This window comes from Cervus canadensis, chromosome 21 (assembly GCF_019320065.1).
Source record: "Cervus canadensis isolate Bull #8, Minnesota chromosome 21, ASM1932006v1, whole genome shotgun sequence".
Classification (NCBI taxonomy): Eukaryota; Metazoa; Chordata; class Mammalia; order Artiodactyla; family Cervidae; genus Cervus; species Cervus canadensis.
In genome coordinates, this window is record NC_057406.1 from 27,454,152 (window position 1) to 27,478,720 (window position 24,569).

General features: G+C 39.2%; 1 protein-coding gene across 1 annotated transcript in view; it reads left to right on the forward strand.

The window, feature by feature from the left end:
* PIK3C2G (phosphatidylinositol-4-phosphate 3-kinase catalytic subunit type 2 gamma) overlaps nt 1–24,569 on the forward strand; it is a 409,785-nt gene that overhangs the window by 232,759 nt on the left and 152,457 nt on the right. Inside the window, exons 19-20 of the mRNA XM_043441512.1 lie at nt 12,921–13,101; nt 15,894–16,001. Of these exons, the coding sequence (XP_043297447.1) occupies nt 12,921–13,101; nt 15,894–16,001 (289 nt within the window). The remainder of the gene's footprint in view (nt 1–12,920; nt 13,102–15,893; nt 16,002–24,569) is intronic.

The following is a 24,569-nucleotide window of genomic DNA, read 5'->3' on the forward strand; positions in this document are numbered from 1 at the left end:
TGTCAGTCAGGGAAGAGAGAAGGAATTAGATTTGAGAGCTATTTAAATGGTAAACATAATGAAACATGGTAACAGAGTTGATGTTGGGATGAGGGTGAGAGAGGAATCGTGTCTCATTTTTAGTTCAGGTGATGGATGGCTGGCCATTCTCTTTGTGGAGATAAGTAATTCAGGTAAAGAAGTAGGCATTGGGAGGAATAATGATGAAATTAGTCATGTAATGGTTAAGACAGTAAAAAATCTGCCTTCATTGCAAGAGACCTGCGTTCAATCCCTGAGTTGGGAAGATCCCCTGGAGGAGGGTATGGCAATCCAATCTAGTATTCTTACCTGGAGAATTCCATGGACAGAGGATCCTGGTGGGCTGCAGTTCAGAGGGTTGCAGAGTCAGACACAACTGAATGACCATCACTTCTTGATTTCTTCACCCTCAAGGTTAAGATGCTTTAAGAAAATTCGAGAATCATATCTTGTAGACAGATGGACACGTAGGTCTAAACTGGAAAAATGACTTCTAGATTGGAAACTGTCTTACAGGCTTCTAGGGCTGCCAAATCGGAGTACCAGAGACTAGGTAGCTAGAACATTAAAAATTAAGTTTCTCCCAGTTCTGGAGGCTGGAACTCCCAAGATCAAGGTGCTTAAGCATTAGTTACTGGTAAGAGCTACAAACAGACTTTCTGGCTTCCACACAGCCCACCTTCTCATTGGGTCCTCACATGGCCATTTTTCTGTGTGAACACTTACCTGGCGTCTCTTCCTCTCATGCAAACCCTAGTCCTACTGAATTAAGTCCACACTTTTATGACCCCATTTAATCTTAGTTACTTCCTTAAAGGCCTGTCTCCAAAGACAGTGATATTGAGAGTTAGGGCTTCCACATAAGAATTCAGGGAACACAATTCAGTCTGTAACAGACACATAGATCTGATGACAGGACACTCATTATTATCATTTTAGAAATGGGAAGACTAAGGTTGGAACCTCTAAGTTACTTGTGCATACAGAGAGCCTGAGAGATGGAATAGGCTTAGTACTCTTCCCACAATCACACAGTATGGTGGACAGGACAGTTATCCCTGCCTGGCAAGTACAACCTGAGCCACAGAACAAAGCAACAACATCACCTAAATCAACAGAAAATTAACCAGGTAGTTTGTGGACACCTCCTGGAACACCTCTAAGGCTTTATTGAATTTCCAAAAGGAATAGGATTAAACGGTGCTTGCCGACTTCAGGGAACACGCTCTTTCATGATGCTGAGCAAGAATGTCCCAGAAATTTTCTCAGGACATCAAACATAGCTCCAAATCTTACAGATAGCCTCCCAGGGAAACTTTAATACCCTCACAGAATAAACCACGCTATTTGTGCCTCTGAAGGATGAAGGGTGAAGCAACCACCCAGCTGTGACTTGAAACTGGGGTTCTGATGCGTTTGGGTTCTGGGGAAGCAGGGTATTTCAAAGCCAGCTTTGCCTTTAGCCTTGTAAACCAGCCCCTCCGGCTGTGTTCAAACACATGACTTGCTCACTGCACAGTGTAATGATTATCCAACTTTCACCAGAGGGCTATGCAAGAACAAAAGGCTGAGTGGTAAAGAGGATTTTTATTATTAGGTTGCTGTTCTTATGAAACATTCATATAGCAAAGGAATTGCTTTGCTGTTAAAAATTTTTTGTGAAGGAAGCTTTATGAAAAAGGTGCTTACATGGCCTTTAAAGTAACTATACATGTATTCAGAAAAAAAAAAATATATATATATATATATAGAAAAAGAAAACAAAAAGACTGAGTTTAGGAACTCAGTTCAGAACCATATTTTAAAATATAAGTAAGGGAAAATGTAGACATCTATTGGACTAGTTTAAAACTCCACAGACATGAATTTGAACACTAATTATATGTCAAGTAAAATTTATTTTATTTTGGCACATGTGCTGTTGGTAATGACTCCCCATTTCTCTTCTGCCACAGCTTGGCATTTATTTGGAACCACAGACCCAGTTAAGGTGGGTAGCTCAAGGCACACGGGTTGTGTCCACACAATTCATCAGGATTTTTAGGTTCCCAAGTGCAATGAGTGTTATTTTCAATACAGCATCTTTTCCCTCCACTCTCCTAGCTAGCCTCACCCAGCACCACCACTTGTATAAACAAACCATGAAAGTCCAAATCCTTTGAAATTTAGGTGTTGGTCTCACTTTCTCAAGTGAGGAAGGATAGAGCATAGGTGAGTGTATTACTTGCATTATCAAAGTAGATCCACATATCCTATTCGTTTTACTGACTAGGTGGGGAGAGAAAAGTATTCCTGCTTGTAAGTGTTTCACATGAAAATAGGTTAACAAGCTCTGATTTAAAAGTTCAAAAAATGTTATTAATAGAAGCAGAAAGGAAAATATTATTAACATCGTTTGGTGGTTTTTGGCAGGGAGCTTACACATAGCAGGACAAAATTAAATGAGGAACTTTGGAAAGAAAGAAGTCAACCTGGAGAGCATGAGACTTCTGAGGGTTACAAAACAGTAAGTAAGAGAGAGATGTTAAAGAAAAACATAATTAGAAAGAGGCAAGAAGAGAATCCTTCGATCGGTGCCTGCGCTCAAGTCGTGTCTGACTCTCTGCAATCCCATAGACCGTAGCTCACCAGGCTCTTCTCTCCATGGGATTTTTCTTAAGGCAAGAATACTGGAGTGGGTTGCCATTTCCTCCTCCAGGGAATCTTCCCAACCTGGGGATCGAACCTGCACCTACTGTTTCCTGCATTGCATGTGGATTCTTTACCTGCTGAGCCGTCGTTGTTAGTCTCAAGAGTAAATCATCAGCTGGTACCTGTGTTAGGATATCACCAGGCGGTACAAGGTGATGATGAAGAGCAAGGGCTCTGGAGTCTGATACACTTGCATTTGAATCCCTGGTCTACAGGTTGGGTGACTTTGGGCATATTCACCTAATTATCCAATAACTTTGGGCAAGTTATTGGATCTTTGTAAACTGTAATATCCTCTGTAAAATGGAGGGAATCACGTTACTTGGAGTGCTTGTGAGAATTACCTAACAGAGCTACCAGAAATGCTTAGGAAATGCCTGGTGTAGATGTTGGGTAAGTTCATTAAGTATTAAAGTCATGGAGCCCTAGAGTTGGAAGGTATCTTACAGAACCTCACAAACTCCAGCATTTTACAGAGTAGGAAAGTGAAGAGCTAAAGCACTAAGTTTCTTGCCAGAGGTGATGCAAGCATAAAATCGTCCTCCAAGTTGTGTTTTAATGGTTTTTAGGACACTGTGTTAATCAGTTCAGGCTGCAGTTAAAAAATCACACAGACTGTATGCCTTAAACAACATGAATTTATTTCTCACAGTCTGGAGGCTGGGAAGTCCAAGATTGAGGTGCTGGCCAATTTCAGTCCTCTGTAAGTGTCCTCTTCCTGGCTCTTGGATGGGTACTGGACACCTTCGCAGTGTCCTCACATGGCAGAGCTCCAGTTTCCTGTTCTTATAAAGGCAGTAATCTAATTATATTACCCCATTCTCATGACCTTATCTAAGCTTAATCACCTCCCAAAGGTCCCACCTCCAGTATCATCCCATTTAGAGTTAGAGCTTAAATATACAAATTTGGGGGAGACACAAACATCTGTTCCATAACACACAAGCTGTGGTGCTATGGAAAGAGCCTGTTAAGAATGCAGTGTTCTTGTCATAAGGATCTTAGGCAAGTCCCTTAATCTTCCCGTTTCCTCACCTAATAAATGTGATGGGTGGGAGGGATTATCTCAAAGTGCAGTTCAGCTCTACACTAATGTGATATTATTCTCTAAAAATATGAGTGTAATTTGAAGTGAGACATATGTGTTCAGAGTAAGAAAAACAAGGAGTAATTGGGACCCCAGAACACAACAAGGGAGAGCAGGGCTAGGTAGTTTCTGGCCAAGGAAGAGCAGCAGAAGCAGTACGAATCTTGGTGGTCAGGGATGGGAGAAAACCAGAATGAGGAAAAAGGGAAATGTAATACAGGAGGGCCTCATCGAAGGCTAGCTAGTATTCTGAAGTGTGCCCAGGGCCAAAAGTCCACCTGTTTTGTTTTAGGATTAGTAAGCACACATGGAGTATAACAGTGGGGACCGAGAGAGGTCACTGATAGCCATTCACAGCTTGGTTCTCAATTAAGGAAAGTGATTTGAATAAAATAACACTAAAGCAGAAAGTGTGTTGGAATGAGAGGAGGATGACAAAGTTTCTGCTCTCTGACATCACATGATTCAGTACGTTAAACATGTGAACAAAGGAATACCTGTGAGTGGATTGGAAAGAGTTTTATTTATTTACCTTAATCTCCCAAGTTGGGCTTTCCAGGTGGCTCAGTGGTAAAGAATCCACCTGCCAAGCAGGAGACATGGGCTCCATCCCTTGGTTGGGAAGATGCCCCGGAGAAGGAAATAGCAACCCCCTCCAAAGTCCCATGGAGAGAGGAACCTGGCGGGCTATAAGCTTTGGGGTCACAAAGAGTCAATTTAGCTACTAAACAGCAGCAATGACATCTCCCAAGTTGACCATGTCCCTTAGAAAGATGAGCGAAAAGGGCTCTGATTTCTAATTATAGATTCAAGAATCTACTCAGGGGAACTTACCTGCTCAGCATAGTTTTTTTTTCTTTCCTTCATAGCTTCCAGATAATCTTAAGAGAGCAACACTGCAGTGTAAGCGTCATCCTGATTACAAGTGTGTACATAAACTGGGTACCCTTTATGGCTAATTTTTGTTCAGAAAAATATCATTTAAGCTTATCATTAACTATGCAACTGGTCGTAACTGCTAAAAGATTTTGATATGATGATAAAATATCAATTATAGTAGTAAATATATACCTCTATGTACACATATATGAAGTATTAATATCCTATTTCTTGATGAAACAACTTTGATTTCTTGAAAACAATTATGTGTATTGTATCACAACAGTCATCCACAAGGGAAGCCAAAATCAGCAGTGCTCTAAAAGAGCAGTCAGTGGCTGCAAGGGGATGAAGAAAGGCAAAGAGAGAAATCTCAACCAACTCCCTGAAAATTACGAGACAAGACTTCCCAGTTTTTACTCTGCATTTTGAGACTTTTTCTCTCATGCAGTGTGGTCAGTGCATTTCCTAAAGCTATATTTCTTTTTACACTGACTCATAGGTGTTTAACTGTCTTGCCTGGCTTTATTTAAAATGGCTGAGCCTGGTATTAGTAGGTCTCCAATAAAACATTTTATTATTTTGAAAATCTACTCTTCCCTTTCACATTTCCTAATTAAAGCCAGGATAGATTCCACAGATTCCTAGGTCACTTTTAGATAGCAAACAATAAAAAAACTCTTCACCAGTTTTGTCCAATTTAAAACTTAATTTTCTTCTCCAATTTGGCATACACCTCCCCCTCATTCTCTAGCACCCCCAAGTTTTAGCTTAGGGGACTTGTGGTGGGTGGAGAATATTACCTGCTGTTTCACTCCTCTTCTTTCTGTCTTCTAGTTCTCACTTTTCTTAATTTGGAGTGGGGGGAAAAGAGAAAGAGTGACCCTCGCACTCACTGAGGCAAGAAAGTACAGTTTCTGTGTGTGGTCTCTGACTCTCCATCAAGGCCCCTGTGGATTCAGTGTCAAAGCTGGCTCCCTCATGTGAGTGAGTTCCAGCCTTGCAGGATTTCCCATTAGGAGATTTTCCTTTGGCTGAGCCTTTGGTGGCTCAAATGGTAAAGAATCTGCCTGCAATGTGGGAGACTCAGGTTCAATCCCTGGATGGGCAAGATCCCCTGGAGAAGGGAATGGCTACCCATTCCAGTATTCTTGCCTAGAGAATTCCATGGACAGAAGAGCCTGGTAGGCTACAGTCCATGGGGTCACAAAGAGCCGGACATGGCTGAGGAACCAACACAAGGAGTAGGATCACATTTAATTACCTGCCATGTGTTTATCTGAACCATGAGAAACTCACACATCCTTGCTTTGCCAGTTAGGGTGCAGGACTACAGGCTGCTCCTTTGCTATCCTGTTTTTCCATCTTGGCGTTGCACTCTGTTCCCTATTGACATCCCCAGGGAAAATCAACATACCCTCTTTTAGCACAGACAGTTAACCTGGAAATGAGGCAATTGTCTCCCATTCTTGCACGTATCTGAATAAATGGCTATCCTTGAACTTCCCTCCTCATTAGACTTTGCAGGGATGTGTGAGAATAGCAGATCCACTCTATGCCTCACTAAGCTGATGACTCATGACTCTCAAACAGCCCCTTTCCTTTAACACCACTTGAAAATATAAAGCCCAGTAGGGGAGATGGCACTTGGTGTATCATAGCCATTTTGGGCATCTCCCAATAAACCCTGTAGAGTTCTCTGACTTCCAGTCACTTCTTTGGCTATTGTTAAAGCATAGGATAACTGCTGTCTCTTTCCTTTAATCTTCGGTCTTGATCACCAACTCCAGAGCAATAAAGGAAGTTCCATTAAGCATGCTAATATAGATAATATAGATAAATGCTTTCTCCTCCAAAACCCTCCCTATTCAGCTGTTGCATTCTTCCAGCTGTCACCATTAGCAGAGTTCAGTTTCTCAAGCAGCTAGGTGTACTGCCTCCCTCACTGCCCTCAACCATCAGACCCTTCATCTAGTAGTGTGTTAGGTTTGTCTAGTCCTGAGTTATGTAGGTCAAAAGATTTTATCATTGCCCTGTTGCACCCATTAGTGCATTTTCACTCAGAGAGGATCTCCTATTAGATGTTCAGACACCTGGGCTGGACAAAACAGCAGATGGTACCTAGGCCTATTCATACTCTAAATGAGTCAAAAAGTATGTTAGTAGTAATAAAATAACAATAAAATTCTAGCAATATAACAGAATATGCATGTCCAAATGAACCATATCAAATCATTTTTTAAATACTCTTTTGGGCTTTTTATGATCCATAAAATCAAACCAGTCAATTCTAAAGGAAATCAGTCCTGAATATTCATTGATGACGATGCTGAAGCTGAAGCTCCAATACTTTGACCACCTGATCGAAGAACTGACTCATTAGAAAAGACCCTGATGCTGGGAAAGATTGAAGGCAGGAGGAGAAAGGGACGACAGAGATGAGATGGTTGGATGGCATCACCGACTCGATGGACATGAGATTGAGCAAGCTCTGGGTGTTGGTGATGGTAGGGAAGCCTGGCATGCTGCAGTCAGTCCATGAGTCACAAAGAATTGGACACAACTGAGCGACTGAACTGACTGAATGATCCATAAAAGAAAGTCATTTTTCTAACTTTTATAATTTTTTTAATCTAAATTAGTGTACTCAAATTGTTCACCCATCTATTTCACTAGACTTGCCTCCTTTGTTTATTTTCTTTCATTAGATTTGCCCCCAGAGTATCCTCAGGGCTAACATTGGAGAGATTAAAAAACATATATATGCTCCATATTCTAAAGGCAATATAAACAAACAAATGAAAACAAAAGCAAAGAAAAGGGAAAGAGAAAGAGTATAAAACTTGGCATATTCATTAGTTTCCACCATGTCAACAAATAGCCCCACAGTTTCAATGGCTTATAGCAACAGATTTATTTCTCACTTATGTACCACACAGGCTGCAGACTTACTATAGCTCTGCTAGGCTGCCCTGGACTCCACACAGCAGTGCTCAGCTCCACTCAGCATCATCTTCTCATTCCAGCACTGAAGGAACAACCCCATCCCTCACCCGCAACCCCAGCGGGCACATGCTATTCTCATGGCAGAAAGCAGAAGTACAAGACAGCAAACCAATCCACGATAGTACATTTAAAGCGTCCACATGGACTTGGGCATACATTTTATCCAGTCATAACCTCCTGGCTTAAGCAAGTCACAAGGCCAGTCCTGACATGGGGTGGAAAAGTAGATGTTGCCTCTGGGAAGACACTGGAAGTCACAGAGCAAATAGTGTAGTTGTGTAAGCTTCAGAGAAGAAAGCATGGCATTGAGAAAAATAATCAAATCTACCACACAGTGTGAACACAGTGGAAAGATTGTAAGTATGAACATATGGCATTCTGAACACACTGCTTTGGAGGTGGTAATAAATATTTGGTACATAAATTGCAAAATGGGGGTAAAATGAAGTCAGTTCATACCTTAGGGGCTCTTCTCATATATTTAAGTGTTCTAAAAATGTATACAGTCTCCAGAGTATGGATTTCATTATCTTCTGAATTTATTCCCCTTTAATAGTTTTATATTCTTGTTTCAAAGTGGCTTATAGACAAATGTATGTTGCAAAATAACTATTGATTAGAAATTACATTTCAGCAGACTTCGACCATGTAATGCTCCCTATGCGCAAAATTCAAAAGAAGTTTGGTGCTATATTTCTGAAAGAGAGAATCAATATTCTAGAAATGAGCTAGTCATAGGAAACAGCTATGTTTGCAAGACAATAAAATGTATCAAGCACCTGATTTAGGGAAATATTAAATAAATCTGTCAACCAATGAGAAGTAAAGTAAAGTTATAAAGACTAAAGAGGTACATTATTTTTTACTTTTTAACAAACTGTTGAAAACTTATAGTTAATAATTCCATATCAAATATTGGATTTCAGCCTTTATATGTCCCAGGGTTATAAATACACTCAAAGAAGTCACATTCGAAAATCCAACCATGCTCACTAAGACCTGTTCTAGGAGCACATGCCTTACCCCCACCTAAAGTAAAAACCAATAGACGCAATGGGAAGGGGAGGTCCTGGAGTGACCTGAAATCACTCATCTTCATTGTGTAGCTCAGTTTTCTTTTGAATGTTGTTTCTTCTCTTCCCTCACGTGGGTGTGTATTTCATACATTCATTCATGTCTGACTCCTTGTGGCCACATGGACCGTAGCCTACGAGGCTCCTCTGTCCATGGAATTCTCCAGGCAAGAATACTGGAGTGTGTTGCCATTCCCTTTTCCAGGAGATCTTCCTGACCCAGGGATCAAACCAGAGTCTCCTGCATTGCAGGCGGATTCTTTACCATCTGATTAAGATATAATGCTATTGAGAACTAAGATTAAGACCTACACTGAAGGGAGTCATGAGGCAAGGAGAGCTGGGTTGGTGTGATTAGCCTGTTCTGTCCTGCTGGTAGACTGATGAAGTGAGAACTAGCCGTCCTTTTCCTGGACCTCCAGCAAGTCACTCACCATGTGATCAGAAGCATGATGTGCATGAAGAAATGGAGCAAAGCTCTAATTTCCAAGGAAAATCTCCATTTCATGCTGCTGGGGTTTGTGTATCTGAGTTCACCACTATCCCCTTAACTTAGGCAAATGCCTTTATGACATCCCAGAACAACTATGCTCTGTCATCTGTGTTATGCTTGCTTCTCTTCTTATTTTTGCCTCTCATTCTCAACACTACCAAAACCTTTAATCAGCTGGATTTTATGCATGTATTCTCATTTTAATGTTGTCATTACTTACAGTCCATTAGACACACGTAAAAAATAATATCAAGTTGAACTACTCCTGTATCTCGCCTGCACTGGGATAAACAGGTCTCTGACATTTTGAGGTTTACGTCATAGTTTGTTTGTGGTCACGTTGCCTGCATCTTAAAAGCCCAGTCTTTCAGCACCAAGTCTTATTTCCTATTTCTCAATCCCTTGATCTGAACTTTAAAAAATTATTTTTTTTAATTTGGCATAAGCAATTCTGCTTTTCCCAGTGACAGTGTCTTGTGAAAAGAGTTTCTGTAATTCTCAGGGGAAAGTGATCAGTTGTTTTCCAGTCTTACAAACAGAAGCAGCAGGTAAAAAATACCACATGATGGGTTTGCCACTTCCTGCTGTTGAAGGTCATTGACACAGAATTATGTAACCCTCCACTCAAAATTGAATAGTCCAGCTTTCTCTGAATAGATTAAAATTAAAGTACACGTTAATTTCTCTCCTCAGTTAAAATGATTGTCGCTGACAACACAGGGATAGACTAATTGACCTCTCAGGATCATTATACAACACACTATCATTTCAATTCCACACTCTGTAAAACAACTTACAAGTTGAGTAAAAACCCACAGAGCTGGAACCAGGAGACCATGTCATCATGGGAGAAATGAAAGTTTGAATGAGACATGTTCTATAAGGAAAATAATCACAATGAAATACACTGAGTTTTCTTCACTTAAAAAAATTTAAAGCACAGTCACATAATCTCTCTACAAATCTCCCCTGCTCTGTTTTATTTTTTTATTTATTTTTTAAGGATTTTTTTTATGGTGAGCCATTTTTTAAATCTTTATTGAATTTGTCACAATATTGCTTCTGCTTTATGTTTTTTAGGTTTTCGCCATGAGGCAAGTGGGACCTTAGCTCCCCAACTAGTAATTGAACCCACGCACCCTGCAGTGGAAGGCAGAGTCTTAACCACTGGGCTGCCAGGGAAGTCCCTGCTGTTTTATTTTGAACAATGAGTTAGACTGATTTTTTTCCCCTCTTTGAACCAGTGCTTATGAGGGAAGCAAATAGACGTCTAATAGAATAAGAATTCAGTTCAGTTCAGTTGCTCAGTTGTGTCCAACTCTGCAACCCCGGGGACTGCAGCATGCCAGGCCTCCCTGTCCATCGCCAACTCCCAGAGCTTACTCAAACTCATGTCCATCGAGTTGGTTAAGAGTATTTTGGATACAAGTAATACAATCTTGACAATTCCTATGACCACACTCCCATTCCTAAAATATATCTTCTCTTTAATTATTTTATTAAAAAGTTGACTTCATCTGTGCAGAATAACCTTTCATCATGTATGTAATAGTCAGGTGGTAATAGAGTTATATTTATGTTCTAAAAGTTTTAAATAATAATATCTTTAAAAACAAGTAACTCAGTATTTAAAATGTATTGGCAAGAGAGTGTTGGCAAGCATTGATATGGGATATAGAAATATTCTACCCATCACTTCCTTACCTTATTGAAAACTAAGTAGCCTATACAACTGTATATTACTGAAGTCCTCAAATTACTGTGAAAATCTCTGAGGTATACATGGGTAAATGCTCAGTCGCTTCAGTCATTTCCAACTCTTTGCAACCTCATGGACTATAGCCCACCAGGCTCCTCTGTCCATGGGATTCTTCAGGCAAGAATACTGGGGTGCCATGCCCTCCTGCAGGGAATCTTCCCCATACAGGGATAGAACCTGTGTCTCCTGTGTCTCCTGAACTGAAGGTAGATTCTTTACCACTGAGCCACTGGGAAGCCCCTCCGAGGTATACACTCTGCAGAAAATATCTTGAAGTTTTAAGCATGGATGCTTTCATTTGAGGCCTTCCAATTCACATCCATACAACTCTCATTTCCCTAGAGCCTTCAAATAATGACATGATTCATTTATTATGTCTGACATCTCAAAAATCCCATTGAAGGAGTAGGCAGGAAACTTTTTATTGTCTGTTATTCTCCTTACATTGAAAATATAAGTATCAATAGATTATATTTTCATCAATACATCTTTAGCCCCTTGAGGCTTTTTTTAATGCCTTTCAGAAATAAGAACTATTATTCCACTCAGTTTATGTTTCCTTTGCAAAAGTAAAAGAGGTGTGAGAAGATAAGTTGGCTTCATAAAAATGACAAGAGAGCAAGCCCTTTCCTTAAAAAAAAGCAGATTCATTCAATTAATTTTTTAACTTAAATGTGTAAGAACAGAGAACATACCACAAATGAAAATAATGTGTTTCTTAGAATCTCTGTAGCACAATACATAGTGGGCAGAGATGCAAAATTAGGAATGCAAAATGAAACTCATCTATACATATTAATATTTTGGCTTCTACGCATTTAATTGTTTTTTTCAGCATTCCATTCTCATAACTTTCTTCTAGTTCCTTGAATGATAATTTTTTTTCAGAAGAGAAGACTAGAGACAAGAATTAAAGAATCAGTCAAAGAGAGGTTAACATTTAAAGGAATCAGTCTTTTTTACTTCAGTGTTTTAGGGCATAATAAAAAGTAAAGCTGAAGCATATTGGGATTAGTTTCAAGGAAATAGAAATTATCACATGGCAGAAAGAGTAATCCAGTAATTGTCACTGTTCCATTATCTCGTGAAGTGTCCTTCCCTTCCCGTGTTCATGACACCAGCAGACTGCCAGTGAGAGAAGTTGGCTTGGGGAGACGGCAAGATACAGCTGAACTGATGTTTTTTTACTGACTAGTACATACTTTGAGCTAAGCCCTTTTGAATTAGAATCACATTAACTTTTTCTATATTCTGTATAATTCTATAGGTTCAGAGATTTTTTTTTTTTTTTTTTTTTAACCTCAACCGGTTTAAGTAAGTAGCCTAAGTTACTTGGAAGTTGTAGGGCTAAGATTTAAATCCAGAAATACCTGAAAGCAAAATGAAAACAACAAAAAAGCACCATGTTCTTGCCTTTATGGTATCTTCCTCCAGGTAATCAAGGGGAAGTGATGCAATAAAGAGCAATACATAGATATATGACAGTGTGGGGACATTATCTATTGAAGAAAAACAGAAAAACATGGGGTTGATGGTTGAGTTGCCATTAAGTATAGTGACTATTAAATACAATTTTTAAAACTTTGTCTGTATTTTAATAAGCCAAAAATAGGCTCTTAGGATAAGTTATTTGTCGTAGAACTTAAGAAGCCTGAAAGAAGAAAAAGTGCATCATGAACTGAAATGAGGAATAGTGGGTCTCTTATTGATTTTTCACTCTCGGAATCTGATTAACTATCAGATGAAACTTGACGACTGGCAACAAATAAACAACATTTTCCCCATTCTAGGCTGTTAAACTGCCCAAAGCCATCACACAGATTAGTCTGAAACGCACTTATTGTTCCTGCTGGAGGTGTTTAAAAAAAATCAGCTTTAGATACAAGGATTCTTTTTCTCCCTTTCCTTCAGGCTGCTAAAGGATGCACAGAATGAAGCTTATTTTAAAAGCTGGTATCAGAAGCTATTGGCTGCACTCCAATTCTGTGCAGGAAAAGCCCTGAGGGACGAGTTTGCCAAGGAGCAAAAACTTATCAAGATTCTGGGAGACATTGGGGGAAAAGTCAAGGCTGCCAGTGACCCTCAAAGACAGGTTTGTTGGGACATCAATCTTCGTGTAATGAAGTTTTGTTTTCTTTTTCATTATGATTCAATTAAGTTTGAATTTCATAACACTGAAAGTACATTCCTTGACTGCCATTTAGTCATAAGACACTTCAATCAATTCTTTTGATTAAGTTTTTTTTTTTTTTTTGTCAATTTACTATCCTAATGTTAATGATAATTTCTATCACCAGGACATGGTTTTTTAATTTAAATAGCCATGTAGCACAAACAGTACCTGACAAGAGACCAATTTCAAGGCAATTTGACTAAAATGACCAGATGAAGTAATTTCCTCAGAATGGAGGCACAGTTCAGACTCACAGAAGAAGTACACAAATGGGACTTTTTAAACACCCTTGTCCAAGGGACAAAATCTGGGTCTAAATTTTTCTAACTCTGCACTAATCAAAGTTACATTTTTAAAGGCATTTTTTTTTCTTGCCACAACAAATAAAGTGAAATGCATGAAACAAATCAATAGTGGTGTGGATAGTAAGACTTTCATACTAATATCCATGGATGGTAGTCAAAATATTGTACCTGTTTCATCACTGATTATACTAAAGGACCTGGCTGTTCTTTTTCTTGATCTAATGGAAGAACACTTGCTCTTTTTAATTGTCTGCATTACTAGTTCCCTTCACTGTTACACACCATTAAGTAGATTCTCTTAAGTTCACCTTCTAGATGTAGAGAGATAGTGAACTTCCATTCATTGGATTAAGAATATAATTCAATAACAAGTACTTACTATGGTCTTGGAGGTAAGGATAGAAAGATGACTAAACCATGAATCTTGTCCTCAAGGGAGCTCATGGTCTCTCTCCATCCACTGTTTAAAATCAACAAGAGTTTTCAACAAAATGATATGAAAATAGTAGGAGGCAAATTGTCCCAGAACTCTTTCCCAGCACAAGATTTTTCTTACTGGAAATATCTTCATTTGGTAGTAATGCCAGAAGCTATGCTACTTCACCTATGTAGGAAAAAATGGAAAATAAAAAGCAGAAGCATGGAATTTATTTTTAATGGGGGGCATATAATCTCTGGATGCAGAGAAGAGCCTTAAGGCACATAACATGATAAGCAATGCAAAAAATATTTCTATGACTTCTCCATGTTATTGCAAACTCATTAGTTATTGTCTAATGGTAAAGAAAAAGTTGAGCATAAGTAAAATAAATTTGGTTTAAAATTTACAAACTTTGTGTATAGGTTTGGTCTTTATTTCTTATACTTTAAAGTCCCTCATGTATTGAAGATGCATACTACAGTCAGTACAGTGCCTTTTTGACCAATTGCATCAAGTTCCAAAGTGATACTGACATCATCCTGTCATATAAATGCATTTCTCTCACCTTGACTGGCTGCTCTTATGAGAACACCTCTTCACATGAAAACAGGAAAAGAAAAAAGAAGGAGGTGGGAGAAAAATTTATAATTTCTCACAAATTACTGTAAGCTTTTTTTCCTCTATTTTTTATTTTAAAGCCCAATTAAACCTAACTATACCTGGTGAAGAGATTTTAGTTAAAGAGAGCAGAGGTTCCCCTCTGATGCTCTTCAGGCAAATCCAGGTATAGAAAAGACAAAGAGGGCAGGCAAAAAGAATCCCATTGTGGAACTTTGCCCCATTTCTCCTCCTTGTTTTTCTGGATTCTGGGAGCAGTTGATTTTGTTATTTGACCATGAGCCAGAAGTCAGAGCTGAGAAACTCTTGAGAGTTAGTCAAGCATCATTAATCTGATCACCTCATTTGTAGAAATGGACTTAAAAGGGTTTTCAAAATAGCTCAAAAGTTGTTTGTATTTTTAATTATCATTGTTTTTCCCTCTTTTTGACAGGGAAGACACAATTCTATTTTTTTTTTAAATTTTTACTGGAGTATAGTTGCCTTACGATGTTTTGTTAGTTTTTTCTGTACAGCAAAGTGAATCAATCACATGTACACACGTGTCCCCTCTTTTCTGGCGTTCCTTCCCGTATAGGTCACCGCGGAGCGCTGAGTTCCCTGTGCTATACAGTCGGTTCTCATTGGTTTTCTGTTTTATACATAATAATGGATGTATGTCAGTGCCAATCTCCCAGTGCATCCCATCCCCTCAGCTCCCCCCTGATATCTGTACGTTTGTTCTCTACCTCTCAGGGGATACACAATTCTAAAGGTGTTGTTTGGTCTCTGACCTTCCACGTGTGCAGAGGACTGTGGAAGGGAGTGAGTCAAGTATCAGAAATACACTCACTGGCATTTAGTAAACTATTTGTTCATATATGTTACCGTTTCTGACATTTATCAATTGTCCGTAATTATCTTTTTTGACATTATTGCTCCTACTGTATGGAAATTTTTTTCTAAAATGTACTATTAGTATCAGGTGTAAATGTTAAGAGTTACAAACTAAGATTTCAGGGAATTATGATAAATGGATCATGTTAATAATTCCTTAAAGCAGGGGTTGCAAGTTGCTAGGTCACAGGTCAAGCCCAATGCATCATGTTTTGTTTGAATAGAACAGTACTTTGTTTTGCTTTTGTTTTTAATTTAAAGTGCTTCAGAAAGGGCATTCAATCTTTACTCCCTCATTTTTCCTAGGACTCCCTCTTGTCTTTAGCCTGTTGCCTCCTCATATGCAGCTACATCACCCACTGACCCAAAGCATCCAAGTGTGTAACCCTAAATTAACGAGTTTTTATAATCGAAAGAAGAAATGTATAACTTGAAGGGCAAGTCAAGTTCTTTACAGTTTCAAAAATGCTTTTTCTAATGATTTTTCACAGGAGGTCCTGAAGAAGGAGCTTGGCAGACTAGAAGAATTCTTTTGGTGTACAAAGACCTGTCATCTCCCTCTGAACCCTGCCCTATGCATACAGGGGATTGATGGTGATGTAAGTTGATATATTCAGTAGATAAGTTGAGTATTTTTACTTTGTATTGTTTAGTTCAGTGGATGGTTTTGAAATGGCAAAAACAATTTGTGAATTGTTATCATAATTATTTAAGAAAAATTAATTGAATCTCATCCAAACTGCATACTCTATTTGATGCACTGTGACCAGTTGGGATCACATTAACTGCATCAGCTATTTTGTTGGTTTATTAATAGAAACAGACTCTCAGTTCAGTGAAAAAAATAAAGATACTCCTTACTTAAATTGATTTCTTGACTTAATCAAAACTGGTTGGTTTGGTGACCCTATGCAGGCTGGTTTAATTCCATGCTTATTTAGATTATGTGTGCACCCTTGCCTAGGACACGAGTATATCATTAGCTATAACATCTCAGTTTTGATTCAATTTAAAATTCATTGATGTTCATGAGTCATGATGCTATGTGATATATTTTGTGATTTTACTCATGCCCGGAAAGCCCTTCTCAGCATCACTGAACTCACAAACTCCTTCTCTGCCAAGTCTCTGTCACCCTTGTCTGACTTAGAATCATCCTTTCTCCATGAACTTTATTATTTTCTTTCTCCAAAGTCCAAGACTAGAAGACTCTATTAAAAAGGATTGATAAGTGACATTTAGAAGTGAAGAGATTAAACTTTCATACATACACAGTAAATGTTACATAACTGAAGTCTTAATACAGTCAAGGAAGTAAATTTAATAATTAAGGGAAAAATTAGACCATTAGTATGAATAGAAGAGGGCTTCCTCTTCTATTCATACTAATGGTAGCACAGTGGTGAAGAATCTGCCTGCCAAGCAGGAGACACAAGAGACTCAGGTTTGATCCCTGAGTCGGGAAGATCCCCTGGAGAAGGAAATGGCAACCCACTCCAGTATTCTTGCCTGGGAAATCCCATGGACAGAGGAACCTGGAGGATTACAGTCCATGGGGTCGCAAAGAATTGAATGCAACTGAGTACGCACACACCCGCACAATGCATGAATAGAAAACATTTTGCTAAAAGCTTAATGCTGTCACCTTGACAACTTTTCTGCTACAAAGACACCCTACAAACTTTCCTAATATACTTCATTGATGTATTTTGAACAAAAACAAAACAAGGCATCAATTCCATAAGCTGAGCTGTCTATCAAAGCTAAAATCCAAATCATCACTGATTTTTTAAAAAAATGTGTAACATTTTTATTATAAGTAGTATATACTGATTGATGTTAAAGATACATGGAAACTCAATATTGCAAAGACAGCCATATCTTTTTTATTTTTTTGGTTATAAGTATTAATATACTTTTCTAACACTACAATCAAAAAGCAGTTGGGTCCAGTCAACAGTTTTTGAAATGAAAAGGAAGTTTTTTATGTAAATAACTAGGTCATTTGAGCAGCCACGTGAGCAATACATAGAAAGAACAATGAGACTGTGGAGGTCAGATGTTATTTTTTATTTCTGCCTTCTTGATTTGTTATTATTATTTAAGGAGTAGAAAGATTTTTTTCAATTAAAATTACGTATCATTTATGCCTTGTACAGGCCTTGAGGATGTGGAGCCCTGGCTCTACTGGGTGGCTGTGAGAGTGCCCAGGTGAGCTGGCCAGGCCAGGGTCCCCACTACCCAGCAGTCAGCACCCAAAGTGCTGCGGCTGGGGCCACGCTCCTCCCCTACAGCAACCCGCAGCTGCCAGCACTCTTCCTGAGGCTGCCAAGGGGAGCCGTCTCTTTGCCCACGTGCTCTGGTCAGCTGTGCTGTGGGTACGGCAATGAGCAGGGATTGTGGCAGGCAAAGCTCTCACCTGCAGGACATTTTAGTCTGTCCTCAGTCCTACTGAACGACGACGAGGTCTGAAGGGACACATCACCTCCGAAGGTGCCATAAATGCAGCAAAATTCTCGTCAGAACCCACACCTGGTTGACCATCAGGGAATGCATACTTGTAAGAACCTCTGGGAATGTAATGAGTATGTTAAGAGCTTTAGAGAAACCCCTCAGCCAGTGGTTCATCTGAGCACCCACTGAGGGGACAGATTCTATGAATGTGAGTGTGAGGAGATTTGTCACCACTCCTCCCGTCTCAATAAATACTAGACAAGGAGAAACCTCATCAAGGTGATGAACATGAAAAGCCTTCACTCCTCATCCCCTCAGAGGTACATCAGACAGCCCTTACTGGGGAGAAGTCTTCAGAATATCATGAGTGTGGGAGGCCTTCATTCAGAGTAGAATCTTTTTACAGCACCAGGCGCTTCACACAGGTGACAAATGTTATGTTGAAATGAATGTGGGAATGCTCTCTATTCTGATAGAAATTTTGCTGACCACCAGAAAGTTCACACTGGGGAGAAGTCTTACAAGTGTAAGGAATGTAGTAAGGCCTTCAGTCAGAGTAAAATCCAGTGTCAAGTAAGACAGTCAGCGTCAGTCTCACTGACACTGGGTCCCCCATGCCAGGGAACAAGCACATATGTGTCGGCAGTGTAGAAAAGCCTTCAGTCAGACCTCTAAACTTGTTGATTATGAGCAAATTCATGCCAGAGAAAAGCCTTTTGAATGTGGCATGGCATGGCATTTAGTCTAATAAATATCTTACTTTATGTTACAGACTTCACACCAGAAAAGCACAATAAATGTGGAAAATACGCAGTTGAGACTCACACCTCATTATATATCACAGAATTCACACAGGTTAGAAGTCCTATGGATGTAATAATGAGCATGGGAAGGTCTTTGGTTAAACCACCAGTCCTCTAGGACCTCAGAGAGCCCATCTGGGGAGAAAGCTGATAAATGCAGTGATGGTGGAAAAGTCAATACTGAGCTTATCGTGTGTCAGAAGTCACTCTGGAGAGAAGTCCCATGAATGAGAGAGCATGGAAAAGCCTGCATACATAGTCAGCATTCTAGTTGAATCACCATCAGTTAACTACATAAGGGAGAAGCACTCAGGCCTGGCTCAATCCATTTCTTAAAACATGGCCCTTCAAGACAGAGAGCAAAAGTCTTCTTAAGTTTGGCGAAGCTTTCTTTATAAGGAGAATTCTCACCCCTACCTCTTGTTTGGACCACTAATCACAATGGACCATTTCATGTTTTATTAAAGGATGGTTAGAATGAAAGGGTGGGAATAACTTAATGCAATCCTTCTCTACTCCTGGGAGAGTAAGGACCAGACTTTTCATTTACTAATAGGTTTCTTTTCATTTTAAAAATCTGTTTTAAGTTTATTTCAGCAGTGTTTACTTTACAACAAGAGAAGCCATATCATCCTTTCCCTATTCTAACCTTTCTTATCTTTCTCTATTCCAGCTCCTTTATCTCATCATTTTTATAATCTATCCTCCAAGACTGATTTATTCTTTCCTATCTCTTGGTTATGGCCTTCCCAATCCACTTTTAACTTCTACTCTGGAGTGTCTTTGTTTGCCTTTTCCTATCCAGCAAACCTTTTCTTTCACCTGTTTACTCATCTATGTCTTTCACAATCTTCAAATTCAGCTCATCTCTGAAATACTCTCTTCTTCAAATGCTTCCTCATTCAACTGTTACATTGCCTTGTAAATTATTTTTGACTTAATGCATGTGTGTATACTTTCATACCAACTTTTTGCAGGCTCTTTCAAAGGTAGATTTGGTGCCTCTTTCTATTTGCATATAGATAGTGGTTTGTGCATACTAGTTGTCAAGTGTGTGGTATTTTTGTTGTGACTCTCAAAAAACATACTGCATCTGAAAACCAAAATACAAAACAATGAAAGCATAATCACTCTCAGTGATGTAATTACAAAGAGGGGCTCAGTCTCTCTTAGCCCTTTGTCTCTCCCCTGGACTTGGCATGCCTCAAAGACTTCATCACCTCCCCGCACCCCACACATCCCCAGAGTTGAATGAAGAGAATTTGAAAACCACTGGTCTAGACTGTGGCCCAATACAGGGTTTCCTAATTGAACACCATGACAGGAGTTCATATGTTCCCTGGTTGACTGATTCTTGCAGCAAGAATTCATTACTTAACAAGCAGCCTCATCCTTTCACTGTAAAACTCAAATTGATTCAGTAAACAAGGGTTTCTATTTGCTTGGGGATTATGTTAGATTTACATCGATAGGTTGAGAAATAGATCCTTTCCTCTCTTCTACCCATTTCAGACTTCTCAGAAATAATGACATTCAAACTGATCCTGCAAAACGTATTGATCTCATATTTTTACTAAGTTGATAAGTTGAAAGTATCAAATCCTTTTCCTTTTAGTTTTGATTTAATTCTTCACTGTCAACATGAACTCTCTAATAACCTAAAAACATATAGCCTTTAGCACTCAAACAATTGTAAGCACATAAAAGGAAATTAATGGAAAGCAGTTGATATTGTTTATGATATCGTTCAGCTGTAGCTGAAGATAAAATGTAAAGTATAATTGAAAAACATGAGAACAGGAAATACATGTTGTCCTATTGTTTGTAAAGATAAGAAAATGTTCATTAACAAAAAGGGAAAAAATGCATTAATCTTTTTTAAGTACCTGATTAATATCAGACATTATAAAAGCTATTTTATATCCATTAGTTCATATACCTATTACAAAATTGTATGAGGTAGGATTTTTATCCCTATATTATGTTAGGATACAAACATTTATCCCAATGTGAAATAGGGATGATGAGTCAGACAAAACTGAGCAACTAACACACACGCAAAAAAATTTAAGTAATTTGTCCAAGGTGTTACAGTTGATAAGTAACAGAGTCCAAATTTTTTAAAATTTATTTTTAATTGGAGGATAATTCCTTTGCAACATTGTGTTGGTTTCTGCCAAAGCAATGTAAATCAGCTATAAATATATATACATACAAAAGCAAAGCACCAGGAGCTGGCTGTGGCTCAGATCATGAACTCCTTATTGTCAAATTAAGACTTAAATTGAAGAAAATAGGGAACACCAATAGACCCTTCAGATATGACCTAAATCAAATCCATTATGATTATACAGTGGAAGTGACAAATAGATTCAAGGGATTAGATCTGATAGAGTGCCTGAAGAACTATGGACGGAGGTTTGTGATATTGTACAAGAGGTAGTGATCAAGACCATCCCCAAGAAAAAGAAATGCAAAAAGACAAAATGGTTGTCTGAGGAGGTCTTACAAATAGCTGAAAAAAGAAGAGAAGCTAAAGGCAAAGGAGAAAAGGAAAGATATACCCATTTGAATGGACTTCCAAAAAATAACAAGGAGAGATAAGAAAGCCTTCCTCAGTGATCAATGCAAAAAAATAGAGGAAAATACATGGAGCTGTGTTCTGAGATCAGGTGGAAATGCGCACGGTGCCCAGAGATGTGCAGAACCACAGGCCGGGCCTCACAGTCAGATACATATAGAGATATTACTCTGGTCTTGGAATGTATTGCTATTTCCCAGGACAATAAATCAAAGAGGCAGACTGAGAGCTCTAAAATAACTAAATAACCAGGTTGTTGAGCCACTAACAGGCATAAGCAACTAATCACATAAATGAGATGTGCCACAACAGAGATCAAACCCGGAGCCTTTGGAGTGGGAGCACTGACTCCAAGACCCTAGACTACCAGAACTAACCCTCAGTTCAGTCAGTTCAGTCACTGCATCGTGTCCAACTCTTTGCGACCCCATGAATCACAGCACGCCAGGCCTCCCTGTCCATCACCAACTCCTGGAGTTTACTCAAGCTCAAGTTCATCGAGTCGGTAATGCCATCCAGCCATCTCATCCTCTGTCGTCCCCTTCTCCTCCTGCCCCCAATCCCGTCCAGCATCAGGGTCTTTTCCAGTGAGTCAACTCTTCGCATGAGGTGGCCAAAGTATTGGAGTTTCAGCTTTAGCATCAGTCCTTCCAATGAACACCCAGGACTGATCTCCTTCAGGATGGACTGGTTGGAGCTCCTTGCAGTCGAAGGGACTCTCAAGAGTCTTCTCCAACACCACAGTTCAAAAGCATCAATTTTTCAGCCCTCAGCTTTGTTCACAGTCCAACTCTCACATCCATATCTATGATTAAAACTCTTTAAAAAATGGGCACATAAGGAACCTACCTCAACATAGTAAAGCCCATATGTGATAAGCCTACAGCAAACACTGTCTTTCCTTTTCCCTAAGTCCCTTCGATAGCTCAGTTGGTGGAGTGGAGGACTGTAGTTGACACTCTAACCGAGAGACATCCTTAGGTCACTGGTTCGGCTCCAGCTCAAAGGAGACATATCCACTTTTGGACTTCCCTTGTGGCTCAGCTGGTAAAGATTCCATCCGCAATGGGGTAGACCTGGGTTCGATTGCTGTGTTGGAAAGATCCCCTGGAGAAGGGAAAGGCTACCCACTCCAGTGTTCTTGCCTGGAGAATCCCAGGGACGGAGGAGCATGGTAGGCTATGGGGTCGCACAGAGTTGGACACGACTGAAGCAACTTAGCAGCAAACATTATTCTCATATATATGGAATTTAGAAAGATGGCAACGATAACCCTATATGCAAAACAGAAAAAGAGACACAGATGTACAGAACAGACTTTGGGACTCTGTGGGAGAAGGGGAGGGTGGGATGTTCAGAGAGAACAGCATTGAAACAAGTATACTATCAAGGGTGAAACAGACCACCAGCCCAGGTTGGATGCATGAGACAAGTGCTTGGGGCTGGTGCACTGGGAAGACCCAGAGGGATCGGGTGGAGAGGGAGGTGGGAGGTGGGATAGGGATGGGGAACACATGTAAATCCATGACTGATTCATGTCAATGTATGGCAAAAACCACTACAATATTGTAAAGTAATTAGCCTCTAACTAATAAAAAAAAGAAAAGAAAAGAAAAGAAAAAAAAAAAGTAAACAAGAGGGACCTGATTAAATTTAAAAGCTTTTGTACAGAAAAGGAAACTATAAGCAGGATGAAAAGAAAACACTCAGAATGGGAGAAAATAATAGCAAATGAAACAACTGACAAAGGATTAATTTCCAAAATATACAAGCAGCTCATACAACTCAGTGCCAGAAAAACAAACAACCCAATCAAAAAGTGGGGAAAAGACCTAAACAGACATTTCGCCGAAGAAGACATATGGATGGCTAACAAGCACGTGAAATGATGCTCAATATCACTCATTATTAGAGAAATGCAAATCAAAACGATAATGAGATATCACCTTACACTGATCAGAATGGCCATCATCAAAAAGTCTACAAACAATAAATGCCAGAGAGGGTGTGGAGAAAAGAGAACACTCTTGCACTGTTGGTAGGAATGTAAATTGATACAGCCACTATGAAAGATGGTATGGGGATTCCTTTAAAAGCTAGGAAAGAAAACACCATATGACTCAACAATCCTACTCCTAGGCATATAACCTGAGGAAACCAAACTTGAAAAAGATACATGTATCCCATTATTCATTGCAGCACTGTTTACAATAGGTAGAAGATGGAAGCAACCTAGATGAATGGATAAAGAAGTTGTGGTATATATACACAATGGAATATTACTCAGCCATAAAAAGGAACACATTTGAGTCAGTTCTAATGAGGTGGATGAACCTAGAACCTGTTATATAGAGTGAAGTGAGTTTGAAAGAGAAAGATAAATACTGTATTCTAACACATATATATGGAATCTAGAAAAATGGTACTGAAGAATTTATTTATAGGGCAACAATGGAGAAACAGACACAGAGAATAGACTTAAGGACATGGGGAGAGGGGAGGAGAGGGTGAGATGTATGGAGAGAGTGACATGGAAATGTAAATTACCATGTGTAAAATAGATAGCCAACTGGAATTCTGTCTGGCTCAGGAAACTCAAACAGGGGCTCTGTATCAACCTAGAGGGGTCGGATGGGGAGGGAAATGAGAGGAAATTTCAAAAGGGAGGGTATATATGTATACCAATGGCTGACTCATTTTGAGGTTTGACAGAAAAGAGCAAAATTCTGTAAAGAAATTATCCTTCAATAAAAAATAAATTAATTTACAAAATAAATTAGGGAAAATAATAGAATGGGAAAGACTAGGGATCTCTTCAAGAAAAGTACAGATACCAAGGGAACATTTCACGCAAAAATGGGCACAATATAGGACAGAAATGGTATGGACCTAACAGAAGCAGAAGATATTAAGAAGAAGTGGCAAAAATACACAGAAGAACAAAAAAGATCTTCATGACGCAGATAACCACGATGGTGTGATCACTCATCTAGAACCAGGCATCCTGGAATGCGAAGTCAAGTGGGCCTTAGGAAGCAAACTATGAACAAAGCTAATGGAGATGACAGAATTCCAGTTGAACTATTTCAAATCCTAAAAGATTATGCTATGAAAGTGCTGCACTCAATATGTCAGCAAGTTTGGAAAACTCAGCAGTGGCCACAGGACTGGAAAAGGTCAGTTTTCATTCCAATCCCAAAGAAAAGACAATGCCAAAGGATGCTCAAACCACCACACAATTGTACTCATCTCACATGCTGACAAAGTAATGCTCAAAATTCTCCAAGTCAGTCTTCAACAGTACATGAACCATGAACTTCCACATGTTC